Genomic DNA, 23,010 nt, shown 5'->3' on the forward strand with positions numbered 1-23,010 from the left:
TGATGCTAACTGAGGGTGTTCCTTTGGGTTTGTGCTCCCAAATGCTAACCTTGAAGAATGGCTCCGATGTGCACCACGTTGGAGAACTAGTGGAGCAACCTCGACGCCCATGTGGTGGATCAGAGGGAGGATGAGGAGATAGGGGTTGAGCGGATGCTAGCTGGCATGAGCTCGCATAGGCAGTAATGTGTTTTGTTGGTGGTGGTACAACATACACACTTTAGCTTTACATGTATGTGGCACATGCGCGGTTACGAGTGACTCCCAAATGCGAGAAACTTGGTAGCACACTAAACATGATTGTTTCAGTTTAAATTTTGAATTTTGGGTTTCACACTGGCGATCCAAGGTTCCACGTCGGCGACTTGATGAGCTCCCGTGTGCCTGCTGATCTGCCGCTGCGTGTGTCCACCGGCGAGGGAATATTTTTCCTCCACTTGTCTCCCTGCTGCTAATTCGGCAACGGGAGATTTGGTCAGGCATTTTTCAAATCAGCTTCGCAAATTTAGCCGCTTTGTTCGTCGGCGGTGTCTAGGCTGCTGCCCGGTGGGGAGATTCCATGACGCGCATAGGGCTGCTGCTCTTTGTCCTCGGCATCGCGCTCTGCACTGTGCTTCATCTGACAATATGGTGATGAGACGCCTGATCTAGCCATCTGCCTACGATGGCATCTCGGCGAATGGCGATGGAGCCACCAACACAGGACTCGCCGGCGTCCCCAGCATTGGAATCTCGGCAGGCCGGGATGGACTGTACGTCACCCTCCGCAGAGGAATTTGTGGAGGCTGCCATGGAGGCTGGTTACTCGGTGGAGACTCTGGTAGAGGCCGAAGCCGGGTTGCAGCTTGCCGCGTATTTTGGGGACTGCTCGCTGGCCGCGAAGGTGGTCGACGCCATGGTGAAAAGGCAGCTCAAACCGTGGAAGGGTCCCCTACCGAAGCCGAGGATCTTGTTGTCACTTTTGGGATTTTCCTGTTGGAAATTGTCTTTGGGTCTTTTTCCCTGCTTCTTGTTTCTCTCTCTGCCGGTCCAAACTCCAATTCGGCCCATGGCCCGCCGGTTTCGTTTATCTCCAGAGAGGGCTCTGCCCTAAGCGCAGAAGAGCACCCCGTGCTCTCCCGGGAGAGTGTGGCGGCGGCTTCTGTTGGGGATTTCCGATTCTCCTGGGCGTCGCTTCTATCTGAGGCGTGCGAGATGAGGAGAGGGGGGGGGGGTGGATTGAGGCCGGGTTTTGAGGGAGAGCAGCGCTCATCCGGGTATGGGAGCCAGGTGAGTCTCTCGTATAAATTTGGGGGCTGATTTCCTCTCAAAACGATGGGAGAAAAGAGATAGAAAGAGGAAAAGGAAGTGACTTGCATCTCTCTGTTCTTGGGTTGGCTGTTGCTTGCTGGACCGAGTGTTTCGCGCTCGGTGGTGACGGCCGACGGTGTTCCTCCTGTTGGAACCCGGAGCTGCATCGCTTAGGCTCGCCAGCTCGTGCCGATTGCAGAGCTGTTGGCTTTGTATCTCCGATCTCCTTCACGTCGCCGGCAACGGCGGGTGCTAGGTTTTCTGGGACAGCGGCGTTCGAGCCGTGCCTAGCCTCCCTTCTTTTCGATTTTGGTCGAATTTCGCTGTGAGTATCCTCTTCTCCTCCTTCTGGTCAGCACTATGCTCTGTGATGATTGTGAATGATATAAGATTGGGCTATTAGCTGAGTACAATAGTGTTTAGACTTGTGATGCACTGGATATGTGAGCTGTTCGGTTCTGGTTGTAATCCTGTTCTGAATATCATATGTGTTCAGATAGTGTTCCTTCTGTTCAGTGGCTGTGGTCTCCTTGCTTCAGTTCTGAACTCATAATTTCATATGTTCGGAGAAGGCTTATGTCACTGAATTTTGGTCATTGTATATACATGTTTAATTTCTGTATACATGTGAGAACAACAGTGACATAGAAATTCAGTTTTCAGACCCTCTATTACTCTAATATCACTGTCCAGTGCTAAAAATTGATTATCTGTCAAAGCTCTAATTACTACTTGAGATCTTAGTAATAGCCCAATCATTGATGAGATCATTAGAACAATTAGGGGGCAAGACTTCTAAGTCTTGGGGTCAATTGTTTGACTTAAATCTGAGAGCAATAAAGTTTTCTTTTTCATATGTGCTGTCATCCTTTGGAGTACTTGCTCATATGCTATATTCTGAAATCAAGCTGTTTAAGATACACATGATAGGTATTTCTACTGTCCTTTTTCAGATGTACATTTATTCTACTATGTGTATAGATGGCTCTCTTTTCAGTTACTGTATTTATACGATTGGAATAATATACATGCTCATTTTATAGCATATATTTCAACAGATCTCACCTCCGGCAACATTGAGGGGATGCGGTCACTAAAGATCTCCGCTTCAGAGATCGAGGATGGAGCTTTTGGCCGGGACGAAAGACCCATTCGATTTTGAATGTGGTAAATTCACCGAAATTGAAGGACGCAATCGTCTCCAAGTCTTCTAAAGTTCCGAAGCAGAGGGAGTTGCAACCGAGAAATAGTAGACCTCAAATCCCTCCAATCAAGGATCTCCTCTTCACAGCACTCGGGCACCGGTCCACGCCAATCTTTTCTGTCTGCTACTTGTAAACTGGATTCTGACGACAATGTCTTGAAGCCGAAGGTGAAAGAAGTGTCCTACTGTTTCAGGTGCAAGACGAAAGGTCATACTCAGGATGTGTGCACAGTAGCGCTATACTCTGTCATATGCGACAAAAAAGATGACCATTTGCAAGCGAGGTGTTCTACACTCAAGTATTCCAAGCCGAATGCCTCTCTATTTGGTCTTTGCATGAGCAAACTGGGGTTCCTGCAAATTCCACCGCTCATCGGTAAGCAAGTCACATCGTTAGTGGCTCCTACTGCCTTGATCAAAATCACAGGAGCTTGACTAACGGCTGAGGTTGTTCAATCAGAGTTACAATGTCTCACCCGTCTAGACCGTAAATGAGAAACATCTCAAAAGGAGGCGATGGTTTTCTTATGGATTTTCCATTAATGGAAGAGCTTCGCAAGATGGACATTGACTTTCATTTGAAAGTCCATGATGCAACTATTTTGATCAGCGAATGAACGATGACAGATGAACCAACACCTTATTTCTAGTTGGATAGGGTGTGGGTACATGTCTCAGATGTCCCGTCTATGCTGTGACATTATTTGGGCATTCGGTAGAATTCTAGATGCTCAATAGGAGATTGATATGCAATGTCTTAGGCGGAGAGGCATCGTTCGTATCCAAGTTGCTATGATGGGTGGTGTCTCAAGGTATGATATTAATTTTACTCATGAAGACCGAAGCTTTCGGCTCGAGGATGGTCCAACCCCTCCTCCGCCATAGTCTGATCAAGACTGTGGTGATGATGACCTTCTGGAGGATGAAGAAAAGCAAGATCAGCTAGATGATCAATGCAACAAAAAACAAAAAAATGCCGATCCAAAAAGTAGTTCACAATCAGAAAAAAAATCTGACAATATGCAGGTGGCACCGTCTGGGACCATTGGAGTGGTGGATGTCAGGGATTAAATTTTTGCTAAAATTCGGTAATTTTGGAGGGGAATGAAATATTTTTTTTAAAAAAATTCTTTCACTAACATGTGGGACCCACCGAGCAGAGGACGAAAAATGATCAAAATTTTGCCAGTGAACAAAAAAATTGTAACCAAAATTGAAATCCCTGCCGGATATCTATCACTGTAGGGGTCTCGACGGGGAACCTCAGTTCATTGCAGTGACACCTTTCAACAAGCATGTTCAGGAGTGTTTTTCTTCACGAGTCGCGAAGACTCCATCATCTCTTTTGGCTGATGCGATGAGCATTGCGGATGGTTGCGCCTCGGCTGCATCCCCAATAGAGTCTCAGAAGAAGCTGGGTCGCGTTTCCGCTGTTTGTGCCAGTGGCGTGGCCGCTGATCGTGCTGGTGGCGCTGCAGCTGTGCGTGCCGGTAGCGCGGCCGCAGTTAGTGCAGGTGGCGATGCTGCTATTCATGCCGGTGGTGCAGACGCTGATCGTATCGTGCCGGTGGCACTGCAGCCGTGCGTGCCGGAAGCGCGGCCGCAGTTAGTGCAGGTGGCGATGCTGCTATTCATGCCGGTGGTGCAGACGCTGATCGTGCCGGTGGCGCTGCAGCTGTGCGTGTCGGTAGCGCGGCCACTGTTAGTGCAGGTGGCGATGCGCTGCTGTTCATGACGACGGCGTGGATACTGATCATGGCGGTGGCGCTGCTGCTGTTCGTGCCGGCGGTGTAGCCGCTATTTGTGCCGGTGGCGCGGATGCTGATCGTGCCGATGGTGCTGCAGCTGTGCGTGCCGGTAGTGTGTCCGCTGTTCGTGCATGTGGCAATGCTGCTGTTTGTGCCGGAGGCGCGGCCGCTGTTCGTGCTGGCAAGCAAGGCGATAGGCAGAGACCTTTCAGTGGTCTCCCAACGCGCGGATCCTGGCACTAGGATCATAGAGGGTGGCTTCAGCGAAAGAAATTTTATAAGACTCGATCCTATAAAAGACTCTCTCTTTTGTGATAATACGTGTCTACTCACTCTCTCCTCTTCAGTTTAGCTATTAAATTATTAGATGAATAACATAATAAGATCTTACTAGGATATTTCTGGACAAGGTTCTGTAGATGATTCCGGGTGCCCAGTTGTAGCGGAGTTTACCCCAGCTAGTCTATGTCAGAGCACGTGCTCCAACAGGGTATCCTCGGTGGACTGATCTTCGGCAACCGACGAGGGTATGCTGGCTCACGCTATGAGATGTGCGGTGGCCAGAAATCTAGATCCGTCAGCATGCAGTACACCACCGGCTCTTGCTTACAAGACACAAAGACCGTTAGCCCCAACGTCCATACATGTACTCAAATCCCCAAAAAACTTTGCTTTATCTCCTGCTCAGACTAATTGATTCTTTCAAACATTAGTAGTTTGGGAATTTCTTTGGGTTCTAATAAGACAGAAGTAGGGGTTTCTATAAATAGACTCAGACATATGTATTTCATTTCTAAGAACAATGCTTAGAATGCTACTAATGCAATGGATGAGGCATGATCTAGCGAGGATGGAAAAGAGTGAGCGGAATATGACACCTTTCTTACCCGGTTAGTGTTTAATAATACAAAAATAGACTTAGAAGAGGTGAACCTTGGGAGCAGATGCTGCACCCATGAGATCATCCCTCAAAGATCTAAGTTGAATCCCAAAAACAAAAAGAGGTCGCTTTCCAAAGGAAGGACTCTCAATCACGGAAGAAAATTAAAAACAAAAATAAAACCGTTATGAAAGGAATCTTTAGAACAATAAAGGTCCTCGGGACTTGGCTAAGATTTGCTTTATTGCAGAATGCGTTCGAGAACACAACATTGATTTCCTTTCCCTGTAGGAAACGGGGAAGCAGGACACCAATTTGGGACTCCTTAACCGACTGTTAGGACGTTTGGAGTTTACCTGGGGCTGCCGACCACCGCGGGTAGATCTGGTGGAATTCTTCATTAAATTCTTGGGATCAACCCTGAATTTTATGAAGTTCTGAATAGAACTGTCAGGGGATTCTTCATTAAATTCCATATTCAAAACAAAGCAGATAAATTCAAATGGACCCTAATGTCAGTCTATGGACCTGCTCAGACAGCTCTCAAAGCTGACTTTCTTATAGAAACTGTAAACTCGTGTAACAATTAGCCCCACCCTATTCTTCTAGGTGGGGACTTCAATATTATGAGGTTTAACAATGAAAAGAACAATGATAGATTTAATAATAGATGACCTTTTCTATTCAATGCAGTCATTGATATCTTGGATCTCCAAGAAATCCAGCTCTCTGGGCGTCAATTCACTTGGGCCAGTCATCACCATAAACCAACCTTTGAAAAACTCGACCGGGTGCTGATGAGCACAGAATGGAAGTAAAGGTTCCCCCTTGTGTCGGTCTGCACACTGGAGAGAACTGAGATCTCTGATCATGCTCCTCTTCTAATCAATACGGGCAAAAACATTCACCTAGGGAGCCATGCTCCCTTTAGGTTTGAATTAGGTTGGTTGTCCCGGGGGGGGGGGGGGGGGCTTTCACGAATGGGTTATGGAGGTTTGGAACAAGATATACATAATCTGACCATCATCTCAAAGCTGGAATAATAAGCTCAGCTGTATGAGAAGGCACCTAAGAGGATGGGCGGTGCACACCTCTGGAACATATAAGTTTCAAAAGAAAATACTCCTTAAAAATATTAATGAGCTCGACAAAGCAGCCAAGGAGAGAGACCTGACCATTCTCAAAATTAATTTGAAAAATCAATGGAACAGGCAATTAATTAAACTCCTCAGAGAAGAAGAGGTAAGATAGTACCAAAGGGCAAAAATAAACCATGTAAAATTGGGGGGTGATAACACAGAGTTCTTTCATATGTGGGCAAATGGCCGCCATAGAAAACATCACATTTTTAGCCTTGAGCAAGAAGAAGGCACTATAGAAGGTGAGACACAGCTTTGGCATTACATCACCAAATACTATAAAAAAAAATTTGGTCCGCTTGGGGATACTAACTTCACGATTATAGATTGAGAAGAAATGGTATCCCCCAGGTGTTTGATATCGAAAATGATCTCCTTATAGCACCTTTCACTGAAAAAGAGGTTAGGAATGCGGTGTTCCAAATGGAGCATAATAAAGCACCGGGATCCGATGACTTTCTGGCTGAATTCTACCAGTCGTTTTGGAATATCATTATGGAAGACCTTATGACTATGTTCCATGATCTACACTCGGATCAACTGCTAATCTACAACCTCAATTTTGGAACCATCTCCCTATTACCAAAATCCAAAGAGGCAAATAGCATCCGGTAATATCGTCCTATATGTTTGCTGAATGTTAGCTTCAAAATCTTCAGAAAGGTCCTAACTAATGGAATGAATAGGGTAGCAGATAACATAATCTGACCTACCCAAACAACCTTTATGTAGGCGTGAAACATTCTTGAAGGGGTAGTAAATCTTCATGGAACAATCCACGAGATGACAAGGTCTAATGGCCATTCCTTCTCCATACACTTTGGATGAAAGGGTTCTCCTCTAAATGGTGTTATTGGATAAAAAAAGATCATCTCAGGGGTAGTGTGGCTATTAAGGTAAACGACAATATTGGTCTTTTCTTTCAAACTAAGAAAGCAGTTCGCCAAGGAGACCCCATCTCACTGCTCCTTTTTATATCATGGCCAATATGCTGCCTATCTTCATTGGAAGGGCGAAAGCAGTAGGCCAAATCTCTGGAGTGGTACCACACCTTATTGAGGATGGTCTCTCCATTTTCCAATACGCGGATGATACAATTCTCATTTTGGATCATTTTGGTACCATGCCTACCAAGTGTTTAGGAATTCCAATTCATTATAGGAAGTTAAAAAATGTAGACTGGAAAGGAGTAGAGGAAATGTTTATGAAGAGACTATCTGGCTGGATAGGCAAACATCTATCTTCAGGAGATAGACTAGTTCTTATTAACTCAGTCCTCTCTGGCCTACCCATGTATATGATGACCATCTTCCAAATTCCTCAAGGTGTACTTAAAAGGTTAGATTAACAAAATTAGGAAAAGTGAGAGACATAGAAAGAAGTGGAGGACCATATGCCAACCCAAAGATCAAGAGGATTTAGGGATCATAGACCTCGAGGTGCAAAACATATCTCAACTCTGCAAATGGTTGTTTAAACTCCTTAACGAGGAGGGCAAATGGCAAGAGTTGATAATAAATAAATACTTAGGGGCAAAAGCTTTATCCCAGGCTATGTGGAAACCTAGAGACTCCCAATTTTGGGCTAGGCTTATGAAAGTAAAACGTCAACTATTCTGTTTTGGGACTTTTGCCATAAAGGACGGATCACAAATCAGATTCTAGAAAGACAGGTGGCTAAGAGACCCCCCTTTGTGTGAACAATATCCTAGTTTGTATAACATAGCCCATCATAAATAGAAATTGTAGCTGAGATGATACAATCTCCCCAAGAGAACCTCTCTTTCCGGTGGACCCTAGAAGGAGCTCGGTTGTTAGCTTTACATGAGATGGTGGAGATTTTAAACAATATCAATATCTCTAATGAGTGAGATGAGTTTAATTGGAATTTGACTCAAAATGGTCAATTCTAGGTGAAATCATTATACAAAGCGTTAAAACAAGTTGATACTCCTTACAAGAATTTGACCCAAAATGGTGAATTCTGGGTGCCATGCGGCTTCTTGTGACACTACAGAAATTTGTGCATGGTAAATTTAGTTATATGGAATACATATTATACAGTAAATTGATGTGCTGTGGAGAAATTATTATTGGAAATTGATGTTGGTGGGTCGCCGAGGGTTTATCTCTTCGTACAAGACTGCCCATCGAAACATACTTCTTGAATGCCCTTGTCAGCAAGTCTGTCAGATCTGAATACCTCTCTTTGTCATAGTTCCTGGGGTCGAAGTATATGTAGTGTTGATTGTGTGTATAGATACAAACTAGCATCCAATGGTCTTTGTAGTTGTACGGTAGAAGAATATGGCCCTTCATTCCACAAAGAGCTAGCATGTCCTCCGCGACGTATTTCTCAACCTCCCCCAGAGACCAAGTGATCGTTGACCCACATACAACCTGTGGGTCGAGGAATCCAATTCTCAGATTCTCTCTCCCAGCTTCTTGAATTATATATCTACACATAAGAGTAATGTAGATGAATGAGCGTATCAATGAGTTAGACAGTTCATTAAGCATAGACTGTAATTAATAACACTTATAGTGTCCAGTATCTCATTAGACCGACGTCCAACATGTCACAACAGTAGAGGAGGAATAAATCCTCAAAGGTCACGAGGAAGGTTCCAGCTGGTTTTAGAAAATGTTTCCACTGGTACTTGGCACTGAAACCATGAGGAGAAAGATGTTTCTCCTCATGTATCCTCTTCATGTATAGCTCGTGTAGAATCATACTTGCCCAACCCAAATGCTCTAATGCTTTCTTGCTTAGTAACAGCTGGCCTGTCACATAGGTGTTTGACAGAGGTTCTTCTTCTACCTTCTTACTCTTGTCCACCTGTTTACTGGATCTGCGCTTTACGAGAGGTGCCATTTTGGCGGACTGTCAGCCAAATTTGCTAGATAATTGATGTTGCTCATGTGGTGCAAAAGAAGATTTGACCTTTAGTGGAGCACGACGAAAAGAGAAGTCACTACCATCGCGTACTAGATACGGCAATTGTTGAGGCTGTGAAGGCGGTAGAGGGGCAACTAGTATTATGAACTTCTTCTACCACTGGATAAAGGAGTGGATGGCCTCCCCAAGTGTCCTGATGTCATCCTTTGGGGGAATAGGAAGTGAGAGGGATGCGCAATTCTCATATACCATGTACACTGACACCCTAGCGTAACCAGACTGTAGCAGGACTCCGTGAATTGTCTGTTCTTCGTCACATGGGAACACCAAGCCCATGCCAACCTCAATGATGTTATCGGAGCCAACAGTGGTGGATAGTACGAGCTTGCACTTGGTGGCCGCCTCTATGTCGTCGATGAGATATCTCTCACTAGGGACCTCTTTTGGAATGCTGTCGACCGGGGGGGGGGGAGGGGGTCACCTTCAAATCCACCAATAGGGAAGCTATGTTGATTGAGCATGTTATTTGGAATGCTAAGTTGTGTAGATGCGCAGCTACTCCGGCATCGAGCCGGTAGAGATTTAAGTGTCGTGGCTACATCCTGCTGCCTTATAGCCCGTACTCGCTCCTCTACCAGTTGTTCCATCCTTTCTTCAAGCATATCCATCTTTTCTTTCATCCTTGCTTCAACCTAAATGACAATCTCCATTCTCATATGTTCACGCTTGGCTGCTTCGCGCTCAGTTTTATTTCTCCTTCGGCTTCTATATGAATCGGCATCGTCAGGGAATCCCAACTTCCATGAGATGAAAATACCTATGCCACGTGTGCGAGTCGTGTCCTCTTTGTTTCCTAGAGCCAATGTTAGTATGTCTTTTTCGTGAGATGGCTGGAATGATCCTTAAGTGCATTCTTCTGAAAGTTGCAGGATCTTTTGAGCCACTTGCTCGGTTTCTGGCTTCTGGAAGGTGGCGGAACCATCGAACGAGCATATGGCCGTTCTTCAGAGCCAGTTTCAGGCCCGCCACTCTAGGATCTGGGAAAATGGTGAGGACTGGTTCTCCTGTTTTGTCTACTCATCCTCCTGGGTCTTTGCGTGCGTACCCATTGGTGTTGAGCCTGTGGGTGTGCGTGTTGCATGACTGGTGTGCCTTGTTAGCTCGACCCTGATGCTGAAATTCCTCAGACTGGCACCTCGCCACAAACTTTGTCTATTGATCCACCAGGTACTCATAAGTAATATTATTGGGGACATGATGCTACTTCACATAAACTCACTCTTGAAGGTCTTCCACGCCTTGCCCATCCTGGCTTTGCCTGTCTTTCCATGCCCTCCAACGAGCATCCTTCAGGGAATTCAAATTAGGTTTTGATTTTTTTCCCATAAGAAGTTTTTGTCGCTCTACGGCACGACCTTACAGTTTAGGTAAGTTATCCTGACCCTTGTCCTTCCAAGTGAGGTGCATGCTCTACGGAATGCCGCCTGAGCTTGCTAAGGCTTTGTTAGCACATCTTCCTCATTGACATGAGTTATGGTGTTTATGAGCCCATGGCTCCTTCGGATAAGATCAATACTGCTAATAATCCTCAAATCATACAAGGTCCAATTACAAGAGCATGTGCATGAAAATTAGACCACCAAGTGAACTCGTTCCTTGCCGTTCATGCTTTCTTGGATGGATTACTACTAAATTCTTCTGATGTTTTATTGCTTAGAAACATGAGAGAAGCATCACAACCTTACCCGGATGTCACCCCTCGAAGGCTAAGTCTACTCGGACTCGAGGCTGAGCTCTAGTCGTAGTCGTGGTCGAATTCCACGACAGCGCGTCAGGAAAACGGGCATAACTCTCGCATACGAATTACGTTTTAGGCAATGTTGGACATTTTGGAAAGCTTATGATGAGCCCTTTATAATGGATATGAGCTTGACCAAATATTCCTTATAGTTTAGTCAGAGGCAAAGAAATAAGGTATTGTGCTACTGTTTTGAACCCTATTGGGTCATGTAATTGTGTTGGGGTCAGAGTCCAGGTTGTGTATGCCTCTTTCTATGGCTACACAACCCTAGGTAGGCCTCCTCACATTCCCCTTATAAATACATAGTAGCCATCGTAGTTTAGGCTTGAGTTTAGCTTAGATTATTCTGTTTTAAACAGTTTCGCCGTTTATCGTTCTGTTGAACCCCAACTCGAGTACTTCATTGGTAATTAGCAATATTCAGATTGCATCTACCTGTTCTTTCTTGTGTTCTCGATTCACTTGCAGGACAAACTTTCTTGGTGAGGTCAACCACATCTTAGCACGGTTGATAACAACGGAGTAGTGATGTAGTGGTTGTGAGGGTTCTTGATCTGTTCTGTTCGGAGCCTTTGGATCATCAATATAGAAACTCCACCAATCGACTTTGAACTCATGTCTCTTCAAGACATGCCTTGTCTGTGTGTTTCTTGATCAGGAAGGATATGAATCGACTGAGTATTTCGCCTGAAATGGCAGATATAGCTATCTCCATAAAGATTTATGTTCATGGAGGAGAAATGAATGTTGTATGTGTATGTAGAAGTGTATATAGCGTGCTCAATTTAAGACTACTAGAAAGATGCTAAGCATTACTTAATTTGGGGCAGCTAGCTGCATACATCACATAGGGGTTTTATATGGGAACGAAGACTTTGAACTTGGACTTTAAAGCCAAAAAGTGCCACAAACTACAAGGTCAAGATTTTACGCGATGATGTAAGTGTGAGCTGGGTGCACTACTACAGAACACCACATATATGCCAGTCCATCAGTGCCGGTTCTTAAACTCCTGCATGTGAACAACCACTGAGGAGTTAAGAACCGGCAGTGATAGACACTATCAGTGCTGGTTCGTGGTTGGAACCACTGATTCTTGGTTAACTTTGTGATTTTTAGCTCTTCATTTGATTTTCTCCTTTTAATCCAATTTGAATTCTAACCAATTCACATTTGTAATATTAATGTCAAAGTTGATTTCGTATATTTTAAATTTGTAATATTAATGAATACTTGCATGCATGAAATGCACGATATAACGGAAATCGGGTTTTGTGTGAAATTGGTGCACGATACTTGTAGTGTCAAAGTACATACAAAAAGTAATGAATACTTGCATGCATGAAATGTGCACTAAATTTAAATTTTAACCAAATCAAACATACACAAACTTAATAGTTCAGATTTCCAACAAGAGAAAAGTGTGGTGTCACATAAGCCCGATCGCCTGGTCCGACACTCAGATATGAACTTTCAAAAAGTTACTCCTTGTTACGGTCGCCAAATACATGAAAGCTGTTTTCATTAAACGATTAATGCTTCGTTATGGTCGCCGTGTATGTAGGAAGCTTCCTCAGTGTCATCAATGAGAGGAAGTTCGACATTCTCTCCAAAAGGAGGCAGGTCATCAAATTTGTTGCAGTCTTCTTCGTCGACAGCATCCTCAACACCCACAATCTTTCGTTTTCCTTGAAGAACCACATGACACTCCTCCTTGTTAGCTGGGTCCGGATCCTTTACATATAAGACTTGTGCAATATCCTTGGTAAGCACAAATGGTTGTTCTCTGTATCCGACGAGTTTGAGATCCACGGTAGTCATACCATACTTGTGAACCTTGACTCCCCCTAGGAGTCTCACCCATTGGCACCGAAACAGAGGGACCATCAACTCGCCATATTTAAGCTCCCAAATCTCCTCTATGAATCCATAGTAGGTCTCCCTGTTGCCAGCGCGGTTGTAGGCATCAATACGGACACTGCTATTTTGATTAGTTCTCTTGTTGTCTTGTGCTTTCGTATAAAATGTATAGCCATTGATCTCGTATGCTTGGAATGTGCAAATCGTAGTTGATGGGCCATTAGACAGTAGTTCCAACAGAGCATCATCGGTATCCTTACCCATCATGTGTTGATGTAACCAATTACCAAAATTATCTCTATGCTTTCTTGCGATCCAATCATCTAATTTCGCTGGATTTGTGGAGCGTAGTATGCTCACATGCATATTAACATACGGGCTCACTACAAGTGGCTGTTGCAGAACTGCAAAGTGTGCTTTAGTGAATGAAACATGATGTTTGATATAGATTGAAGTATGACTTATCTTCCCTTTCCCCTTTAGCCTTCCCTCAAAGCGAGATATAGACATACCAATTGCGTTCAGTTTCATGTAGTCAATGCAAAACTCAATGACCTCCTCCGTACTCCACCCTTGGGCAATGTAACCTTCTGGGTGACCTCGGTTACGAACATATTTCTTTAGAACCCCCATAATCCTTTCAAAAGGATACATCTGATGCAGAAACACAGGACGAAGGCTCTTTATCTCACCCACAATGTGAACTATTAGATGGTGCATTATATCAAAAAATGTCGGAGGGAAAATAGTCTCAAACTGACATATAGTATGGACCACGTCTTCCTGCAGCTTTGCTAGTTTGTTCGGATCAATAACCTTCTATGAAATTGCGTTGAAGAACAAACACAACTTTATGATTGCGTCTCGGACCTTATCCGGCAGAATACCTCTAATTGCAACTGGAAGCATCTACGTCATCATCATGTGACAATCATGAGACTTCATGACAACTAACTTCTTATCTTTCATGTTTACTAAGCTCCTGATGTTGGAGGAGTAACCAATCAGAATTTTTACATCACGCAGGCAACAACATGCAATCATTTCCACATGCATGTATTTTCTCTACTTCCAATCCCAATAGGCAGACAACCTGCTTGGCATGGTACATATTTTTAGGCAACACGTTCCCCCTTAGAAGCAATTCCCTCAAGAATTCTAACAATTCATTGAAGTCATTATCGGCCCAACCATTGCTAGCCTTCATTTGCATCAGTGCCAGCACCACATGCAACTTGCTGTGCTCATCTTTACAGTTCGGGTAAACTGGTGTTTTAGAGTCATCTATCATGCGCTGGAACTTTTGATGTTATCTTTCACTGGTGAAGTCCCTCTCCCTATCACACAACATTTGCTCTAAGCCGTCTTCATTGTTGCCGACAAAAGTGTCACCTCCATCGTTCTCGACAAAAGTATCTTCAAATGCCGACATATCAAAGTCTTTGTTAGCTGTCATATCGTTGCTTATGTCTTCTTCGACTGTTGGTTGCCCTTCACGCCCAACATCTTCAAGTTCATCGTGCTCAGTCCAACGGGTATAGCCAACCTTGAAACCCCTGCGAATCAAGTGTGCACGGATCTGCTCTATGTTTGAAAACGGCTTCTCGTTCTTACATTCGACACACGAACAACATATATAGTGATCGACACGCTTCCTTTTTAGCTTCTTGTACACTACGGCATCCCTCAGAAAATCCTCAATGCCAATAAAGAACTCTGGCCCTTGATCCTTGTACATCCATGACTCGTCCATCTGCAAATAATTATAATTAAACACATTCAACTTATAATCATTAAACTTTGAAAATCTATAACAAATTCATTGAATTACCTCGCATCTTGATTGATCCCTATTTGAGGACCCATCTCCTTCCGGTACTTGGGTCGGGTCGGGGGACCCCGCCTTCCAAAGGCTGCCACGTCCAATTGCGACCCGTGGGTGGACGTGCCATCCCTACAACACAGTATTCTATCAATTGACTATGTTGATTAATGAACAGAGAAAATCCACTGGATTATTATTTAAATTCAAGACTTTGAAAGTATACGCAAACCACATACTAAAAAATTGGAGCTAGATTTTAGGGAACTTTGCAAATACCTCCTTGATTTTTTATTCTTTGCAAGGATGCCACTCGAATAACAGTTCTAGTGGTTATTTTTTAATTTTTTAATGGCAATAACGGTTCTAGTAGTGACAAATTTACAATTGTCTATAGATTTTAATGTACAACCCACGTTTATTTACATACGACTATTAATCTACTCCTTAAATCATCTACAATGAAATCATCTACAATGACAAAATATCGATCTTTCTCTAATTTCTATCATAATGGAGCTCTTGCTAATTCTAAAATTCAACACCAAAGAACAACCATCTAAATTCAAATCTAGAGCAATATAGCAATTAAATCCAACTAAGAATTAAATGTAGATCATCTCTATACATCTAACAATGACAAAGTTGCAAACTTTTTCTAAATTATATCTCAATTGCATCTATAAATCCAAAACTGTAGAACAAGCACCAAGCATCAACCCTAGAGCAATCTACCAAGTAAATCTATCTAAAAAAGGAATATAGAATATCATATTAACCTTAGAGCACTTGACTCCTCCAAATCTTGATTCCTTCAACTGTAGAGATGGCAAAAATGACGAACGGTGCTGTTCTGGTGGGCTTGCGACAGCTTTGGTTGCGCTTGGGGAAGAAGGTGGACTTTATACTGTAGGACCACATCAGTATCGGTTGGTATATGGAACCAGCACTGATAGTGTCTATCAGTACCGGTTCTTAACTCCTCAGTGACTGTTCACGCACGAGAGTTTAAAAACCGGTACTGATATGTCAACAGTACCGGTTACTGTTGAACTGGCACTGATGGACCAACACATACATGGTGTTCTGCAATAGCGTCAGTCTTTTGATTAAGTCATGTCAAGATTAATGGACATGTGCGTTTGTATATACTAATGAGCTCTAGCCCTTTTGGGACAGTAGGTCAGCTGTATTATATACTGACCAATCGATCTCAAGAATATGTATGTGTTAATGCGACGGACTTCGGTAATCCGAAGAAATAAATATTCAAAGAGACTGCAGAATCATCGACCAAATGCTAGAACATTTTCTGGTAGTTGGCATGTCCTTGTCATAAACAAATGGGAGAAGATGTCAATTTTCTTAGTCCAATCAATAGTCAAATAATTTTGGTACACCTGAGTGGCGGAGGAAAAATTGAGCAAGTAAATGTATATTAGGATTCATGGACAGTTCATCTACAGCTATCAGCTTTCATGTTCGCTCTTTAGCCCCCCTATACACTCTGGTGATTTTGCAGAAGATGGAAACTGCCATAACTGCGGTTGCAGGTGAACTCGTCAGCCGAATTATCTCCTTCACCATAAACAAGTACTACGGGAGCAAAATTTGCTTGGAGGAGGAGGTGGAGAGGTTAAAACATCTCCTGATGAGAGTTCATACCGTTGTGGAGGAGGCAGATGCACGATACATCACAAACTCTGGAATGTTGATGCAGCTCAAGGTACTTTCGGAGGCCATGTATAGAGGCTACCATGCGCTGGATACCTTCAAATTCCAGCTCCACAAGGAAAGTTCCATGAACAAGGTTAGCAACTCACTCTCCTTCTCTTCTGCCAATCCTCTCAAACGTCCTCGCACAATTGTTGATTCAACGAACAAGGGCAAGGTCCTCAATCTTAAGGTTCATGGAGCATTGGGAAGCCTAGAAACAATTGTTGCTAACATAGCAGAGTTCGTTTCACTTTTGGGTGGGTGTGAACGCATGTCCCGTAGACCCTACGATGCATATCTTTACATCGACAATTTCATGTTTGGTCGACTTACCGAAAAGCAGAAGCTCTTGAACTTTTTGTTGGATCATAACCCACCTGGTGCACCAGCAGTCCTTCCAATCATTGGTGGTCTTGCGTTTGGGAAGAAAACTTTGGTTGCTCATGTATGTGCTGATGAGAGGGTGCGATCGCACTTCTCTTCAATTTTGCATCTGAATGGAGACAACTTTCTGACTGTTCTCGGCCATGAAAGAGCTATATTGGGGATGCAGCTAGTGGTTGTTGAGTTTGTTTCAGAAGTAGATGATGTGGACTGGAAAGCATTTTATTCATTTGTTACAAGAACGAATAGAAGAAGCAAGGTAATCATAATAAGCAAACTTGAAAGGTTAGCGAGGTTTGGATCAGTAAGGCCAATTTTCCTTAATTCCTTGTCATATGAGGAGTTCTGGTACCTCTTCAAGATACTTGCATTCGGAAGTGCAAACCCGTCGGAACATCCACGACTAGTACAAATAGCAGAAGAATTTGCCATGGATTTGCATATGGGAGGATCACTTGTCGCAGCAAATGCATTAGCCGAAGTATTGAGAGGAAACCTGAATGCTCAGCTCTGGCTTTGCATATTGGACAGGTGCAGAAGAGTGATTGATAGGAACCTCTCCGTGTATGGTGAGCATCTAAACTTACGTCTTGATCAAGGTCATGAAGTAGACCTAAGAGACTTTTCTTTGCATCCTGCTTCTCCACTCCGCATCATACCTTGTACTGGTAGCAGAAGCACAACTTATGTTCCAGTGAAGAAGGAACTACCACAGGTGACCTTTGCAGAACTACTCGTAGATCCTTCCGTTAGGCCAAAAGGAGAATTCAATCTATTGTCATGGGAATCAAGGTTACCTCCTTATACTTCTTTTGTTCACTTTGCTCCAAATTGTACTCAAGATATGCCTGAAGGTAGACCTCTATCAGGGAGGAAGCGCCGAGGAGTGACTTTCTAATATTACACATGAAGCCTACCTGATGTAATTATGTTATAGCAGATGTTTTATATTTATATCTATAGCAAAAGTATGTATACCACGAATTTGTCAAGCATAGGCAAACTTTGATGATAGTAGGCCCTCCAAAACCTTCCCAAAACAGTTAGCATGTGAAACAGTACAATTAGAGATTTTGTCGGCAACCGCAAGTGAATTTGCGTTCAGTGACATTTCACCTGTACTCATACCTGAAAAACTCAGGTTCCTCGCGCCGAATCTGGCTCGGGCATTTGATGCAAATCTGGACAGATGTTATGCCCTTTGCAACCAAATAGTCTTGCACGGTTGAGCAGGGGATTATCCTCCTCGCATGTGACTTCAACAATTTGGAGGTGCTCACATGTGAATGATCCCTCTTTTGGCTCACCTATGATTATTGCAGATGCGCTCAGACCATGCTGTAGCAGGAAAAACATGTTATATGATGATAGTTACACATTCCGGCCCCATGTGCATAACATTCATGTAATAAAGATTGGTGAGTATGAGAGTTTGAAACACATGCACCTCTGCGAGTTTGAGAGTTAGCTTCTCCAGCATTGGTGAGTTCTGAAGGAAGACCGTCAATGTAGAGAAGTTTGCACCCAGACACCATTGACCAAGAGTCAGATCTGTAAGATTGCTGAATTTTGGACACCATTGCAATTCTCTGTCCATCTCCAGCTGGACAAGATCCAAATAATTAGGATACTGACATAAAACCAGTGCCATATTTCTAGAAAAAAATTCCTAATTCATCCAAGCCTGACAAAAAGGAGGACGCAAACATTATGTGATTACTACCCTAATTGAGTGATTGCTCGAGAACTTTCAGGTAGCACTATAGCTCTAGAACATAGTTGATGTGAAAAACCCACGACACAACCAGAAATCATGTTACCAAAAATAATCGACATTACACAACACAATACTTATTTTTCTCAATGGGAGTCACTAGTTTGGAGATCATTGCTCCATGCAAGTTAGGTTGCTATGCTGGAACAAACAACAATGGATAACATTAGGATTGTGACTATCAACAGTTCACTAAAGCACAGTAAGAAGTAATGCCAATCACAGTTAAATAATTGCCATAAATTGCATTCACAGTAGAATACCCTGGTGCCAATGTATGGGAAATGCCCAAGTTTCATTCAGAAATCACATCAGCATTCAAGCTATTTGAGGTGAAAAAAGTTCATGAATCTAAAAATGAGCTGGGCACATGAACTAGATTGCACTGAGTGGGCACTAGACAGCATGAATCGTCGTATAATTACATCGTGGAATAGGAACCAAGCCACAGCTTCACACTGTCAGGATATGCAGTGACTCTAGTTTAATTGTGAAGGATCAACGCTTAGGTCCTAATTTCCCGTATCGATACACACCTGAAGATGCATTGTTATCTAAGACAAGGGAAATTCATTGATAACCAAGCGAGATCAAGAAGCGTACCTTTTTTCCTGGATAATTCAAGTCCAAGTTTCTAACACCAGAAAGTCCACTGAGAAACTGACGCGTATCGGCTACCACATTTTCCTCCAAGACTCGAATTGATGCTGTCACTAGTGACGTCATGTTTTGTAGTGAAGGTACTCTGCCCGCAGGACATTCCATGCTCAGATGAACGAGGCTCTGAATAGAAATAGAAGTCTGGTACTCATCTGAGAACCGAGAGTAATCGATGGTCAAGGCCTTGAGTGTCTGGGAGGAGAACTCCTGATCTATTATGATGGCGTCATACAAGAACATATCTTCCAGTGCGGAACAACCCCTGTTGAGCTGCTCAAAGAAACCGTGGCGCAGAAAAACGTTGGAGAGCCAATGGGTAAGCCAGCACGACAACCTCCAGAGCCCGAGCCTTCTTCTCCAAAGCATGGCGGAAGCGTGGGGGTCGTCGCCGTCGGACACCGAGTACCTGAGCCAAAACTTGTCCAACAGGGCGACGGGGTCACGGCGCTCCAGCAATCGGTCGACGAAGTTCTTGAACAACACCTCGTCCCGCTCTTCGGTGTCAGACTTGGCGTTGAACTCGAAGAACTCGGCATTGATGCGGGGCAGCGACGCCAGAGGTTGCGCCAGCGCCGCCCCAGGACGCACGTCTGCACGGCCTGGCGTGCGTTCAGGTGGGAGACGACGCGGAGGATGATGTCGTCGCGGAGGTCGCTGAGCCTGTCGCCGGCGACGCCCGCAGGGTCTCCGCGCCCCCCGCGCTTGCGAGGCCTTCCCGCCATGGGGTCGAGGGCTCGGAGGCGTTTCGTCGAACAGATGGCGTGCAAGCACACTGCTGCAGATAAGGGATGCGAAATGAAATCAAGAACTATAGAGCCATGAATCCAGAACCAGAAAAGAAGAACTCGGGAGCAGAAAAAGAAATTTTATCAAGCGAAAGTTTTGAGCAATCGATTGGCAAAGAAGGATGGAGGAGCAAACCTCGTGTGCTGCGCGCGTATCCCCAACACCACGGAAGATGTGCAGACGTGCTCGTGTCTTGGGCCTAGCTAATATGCTGCCAGATGGAAAAAAAATGATAGATCCAGCAGGTGCTCTGCAAATATGCTGCATAAAAGATGAATCGGCCAGAAGTTAAAAGTTTGATAAATTGATTTGAATTCTTTTACTACTTTAGTTGCAACGCAGAATTTGAGTTGAAACACGTTGTTTTTGAACTAAATTTTGAGTTGAATTCGTTCACTTTTTTAGCCAAAATGCTGGAAATTGAGTTCAAAGTTGTCTTTTTCACGCGAGAGAAACTAGCCTTGGACGGTGTTTCGCATAGAATAACATTATAGTGCGATGTGTCAGTATACTCACAACATACAAAGTATAAAGGAAATGAAGCACTGATTCTTTATTCATTAATTTGAATTTATAAATTACAAGTTTCTGATTATATCGCATACACCACATACACACGCATATCGAACTACATCTAACGACTGTGTCCTCTTGGTTCCTGGATTTTGTGATGCTCTCTGGTTAATTATGTCCATTTATGGACTATATCTGATTAAGCTGCATGTGATGGTCACTTTACTGAAGGTCTCATGAGCCCTGTATAGCTGTAAAAAGAGAGACACATAGCAATAATAGCAATATAACAGAGTTAGAAATAAAATAAGTTGATCTCAATATAACATTATCGACCAGTAAGCAACCCGAAGCATCATCGGTCTCGTATCATTTACCTCAGGCAACAGAGAAGAAAGAGTGAAAAGCCAGGAGCACATCATCTCGCATAGCTACAACTGGTGTCTCAAACAGTCACACATCTAGGAGCCCAATGATCAGCTTAGCTATTCTGAACCTTCACATCTATCCCTCAACCTCAGCCCATGCATCCTCGGTCATGGCAACAAAGCATCTCACATCCCTCTTGCCTCTATCATCACCGGCCAAAACATATCGCCATTAGCATATCAAACAAAGCTACAGCCTCACAAATAGGGCAATAATTGCCATTGTCAACCAACATTAGGGCAACATGAACCTTACCAATCATCCTCCTTCTCCTTTGGCCTCAGCACACCATCATTGGCCAACAACAGGGATGCCCAACATCGGCAGCATCAACACACTCATATCAACAGAAACCAACAAAATGTACCACCAATAGGGCATACAAATACCACTAGCAGCTGACAACACCCACCAATAGGGTATTGAGCAGCGGGGTAGAACCTCATTGCATCAATTGACCAGCTGAGCACAAACATCCCCCAACTATGCTGGAAACAGCGCGACAGCAACCATCAAGCCACAACAAGGCATCCAACAACAGCCTGCTTTTAACAATAGTTGCAATGTAGAATTTGAGTTGAAACCCTTTGTTTTTCAACAAAAATTTGAGTTCAATTAGTTGACTTTTTTAGTCAAAATGCAGGAAATTGAGTTCAAAGTTGCCCATATTGAGCTGAAAGATAGTAAACAATCATGGTGGAAGAGATCGATTTGAGTTAGAGGACTTCTTGTTTCTTGGAATATAGTGCTTCAAAGCTTTCCGATGGCAAACACTCATTCTTTATTCATTCATTTGAATTCATAAAGTACAAGTTTTCAATGACATCACATACGCCACATACACACACATATTTAACTACATCTAACGATTGTGTCATCCTGGTTCCTGGGGCTTCATGAAGCTTCTGGTTAGTTATATCCGGCTTTACGGACTACCTCCGAATATACTGCATGATGGTCGCTTTACTGATGGTCTCTTGTGCCCTGTATAGCTGTAAAAAGAGAGACACATAGCAATAATAGTGTAATATCCCAATCTCTCTGTCATTGTCAAACCGGACCCACTCGTTAGAGACTCCCTCTACCTCCATCCATTCCCCATCCATAACTGAAGTGAAATCAATTTCCACCTGCCAAATCCGCCCCAAAATCAAGAGAGGAAACCATCGGGACAATTCAAAAGGAATTGCCTTGATCTCCATGACCGTTTTCCGGAGTTTTCCCGCAATTAAGGAGGAAACTGAGCTGGTAATGGCACCACCACTTTAAAACCCTAGACCTCCTCTAGACTTAGCTCCTCTCATCTATAAATGGCAGCCCTGACCCCTCCCTAAGCTTCCCTTTCCCTCACCGCGCTCAAGTATGTTTCAGACTCCAGAGAGGCTCCGCGACTCTATCATACCTTCACCGAGCACCACCGTTGTCGCTAAGCCATTGCAGCCTTCCACGATGCCGTGCAAGCCCTCAAACAGAACTGCCTACTCCCACTCATCGTCTTCCGCCACTCATCATCGATGCTTGTGCCCAACAGCGCCGATCCGAGCCTCCAACAATGACGCGGCGCCACCAAAACTCGCCGTCGAGTCATCCCGCACTGGAGAAGAGGTAGGTTCACCCTCTGTCGTCCGATCACAAACGTATGGATATGATTGTGTCGAATATCTAATTATGGGATATATGCGTATAAGGAATGTATCATATACGAACATGGTATGTACAGCACGTATTAAGAAGTTTTAGATATCACAAAACCGAATCAGCAGTATCTGATACACCCAGAATCACGGAAGTACATATAGGATGGTTCCAATTAGTTACCTAACTCGATGCGGTTAGTACTCAAAACAGATCTATCTACTTGGACGTCAAGGAAGACAACTCTCTATCGACCACAGCCGGATAGGAGTCGATACGCCCACCCCTATATAAGGTGAAAAGGCTAGGAGAGAAGGGGGAAGAGAACAACACACAAGGAAAACATAGGAAGAGAGAACTCGAGGCAAGCATCAAGACCCTAGCAGAGAAGGTACTCGGCGACCTTAGCTTTAGCTTAGATCAGATCTGATATACTCTCTGTAATAGATTTAGCCCTATTGCTTGTACTCG

General features: G+C 43.8%; 1 protein-coding gene and 1 pseudogene across 1 annotated transcript; one reads left to right on the plus strand and one right to left on the minus strand.

Moving 5' to 3' along the window:
- Window positions 1-16,039: 16,039 nt before the first annotated feature.
- Window positions 16,040-17,737, plus strand: LOC133907284 (putative disease resistance protein RGA4). The gene has a single exon (XM_062349280.1). It carries the CDS (start codon window positions 16,090-16,092, stop codon window positions 17,638-17,640), a length of 1,551 nt encoding a protein of 516 aa, XP_062205264.1. The 5' UTR covers window positions 16,040-16,089; the 3' UTR covers window positions 17,641-17,737.
- Window positions 17,738-17,854: 117 nt separating this feature from the next.
- LOC133907286 (uncharacterized) lies at window positions 17,855-20,174 on the minus strand (annotated as a pseudogene).
- Window positions 20,175-23,010: the final 2,836 nt, after the last annotated feature.

The sequence above is a fragment of the Phragmites australis genome, chromosome 24 (assembly GCF_958298935.1).
Source record: "Phragmites australis chromosome 24, lpPhrAust1.1, whole genome shotgun sequence".
In the NCBI taxonomy this organism is placed as follows: Eukaryota; Viridiplantae; Streptophyta; class Magnoliopsida; order Poales; family Poaceae; genus Phragmites; species Phragmites australis.

Bases quoted from the DNA above. Each gene is read 5' to 3' on its own strand.
- LOC133907284 (XM_062349280.1), top strand. From the start codon at position 16,090: ATGGACAGTTCATCTACAGCTATCAGCTTTCATGTTCGCTCTTTAGCC.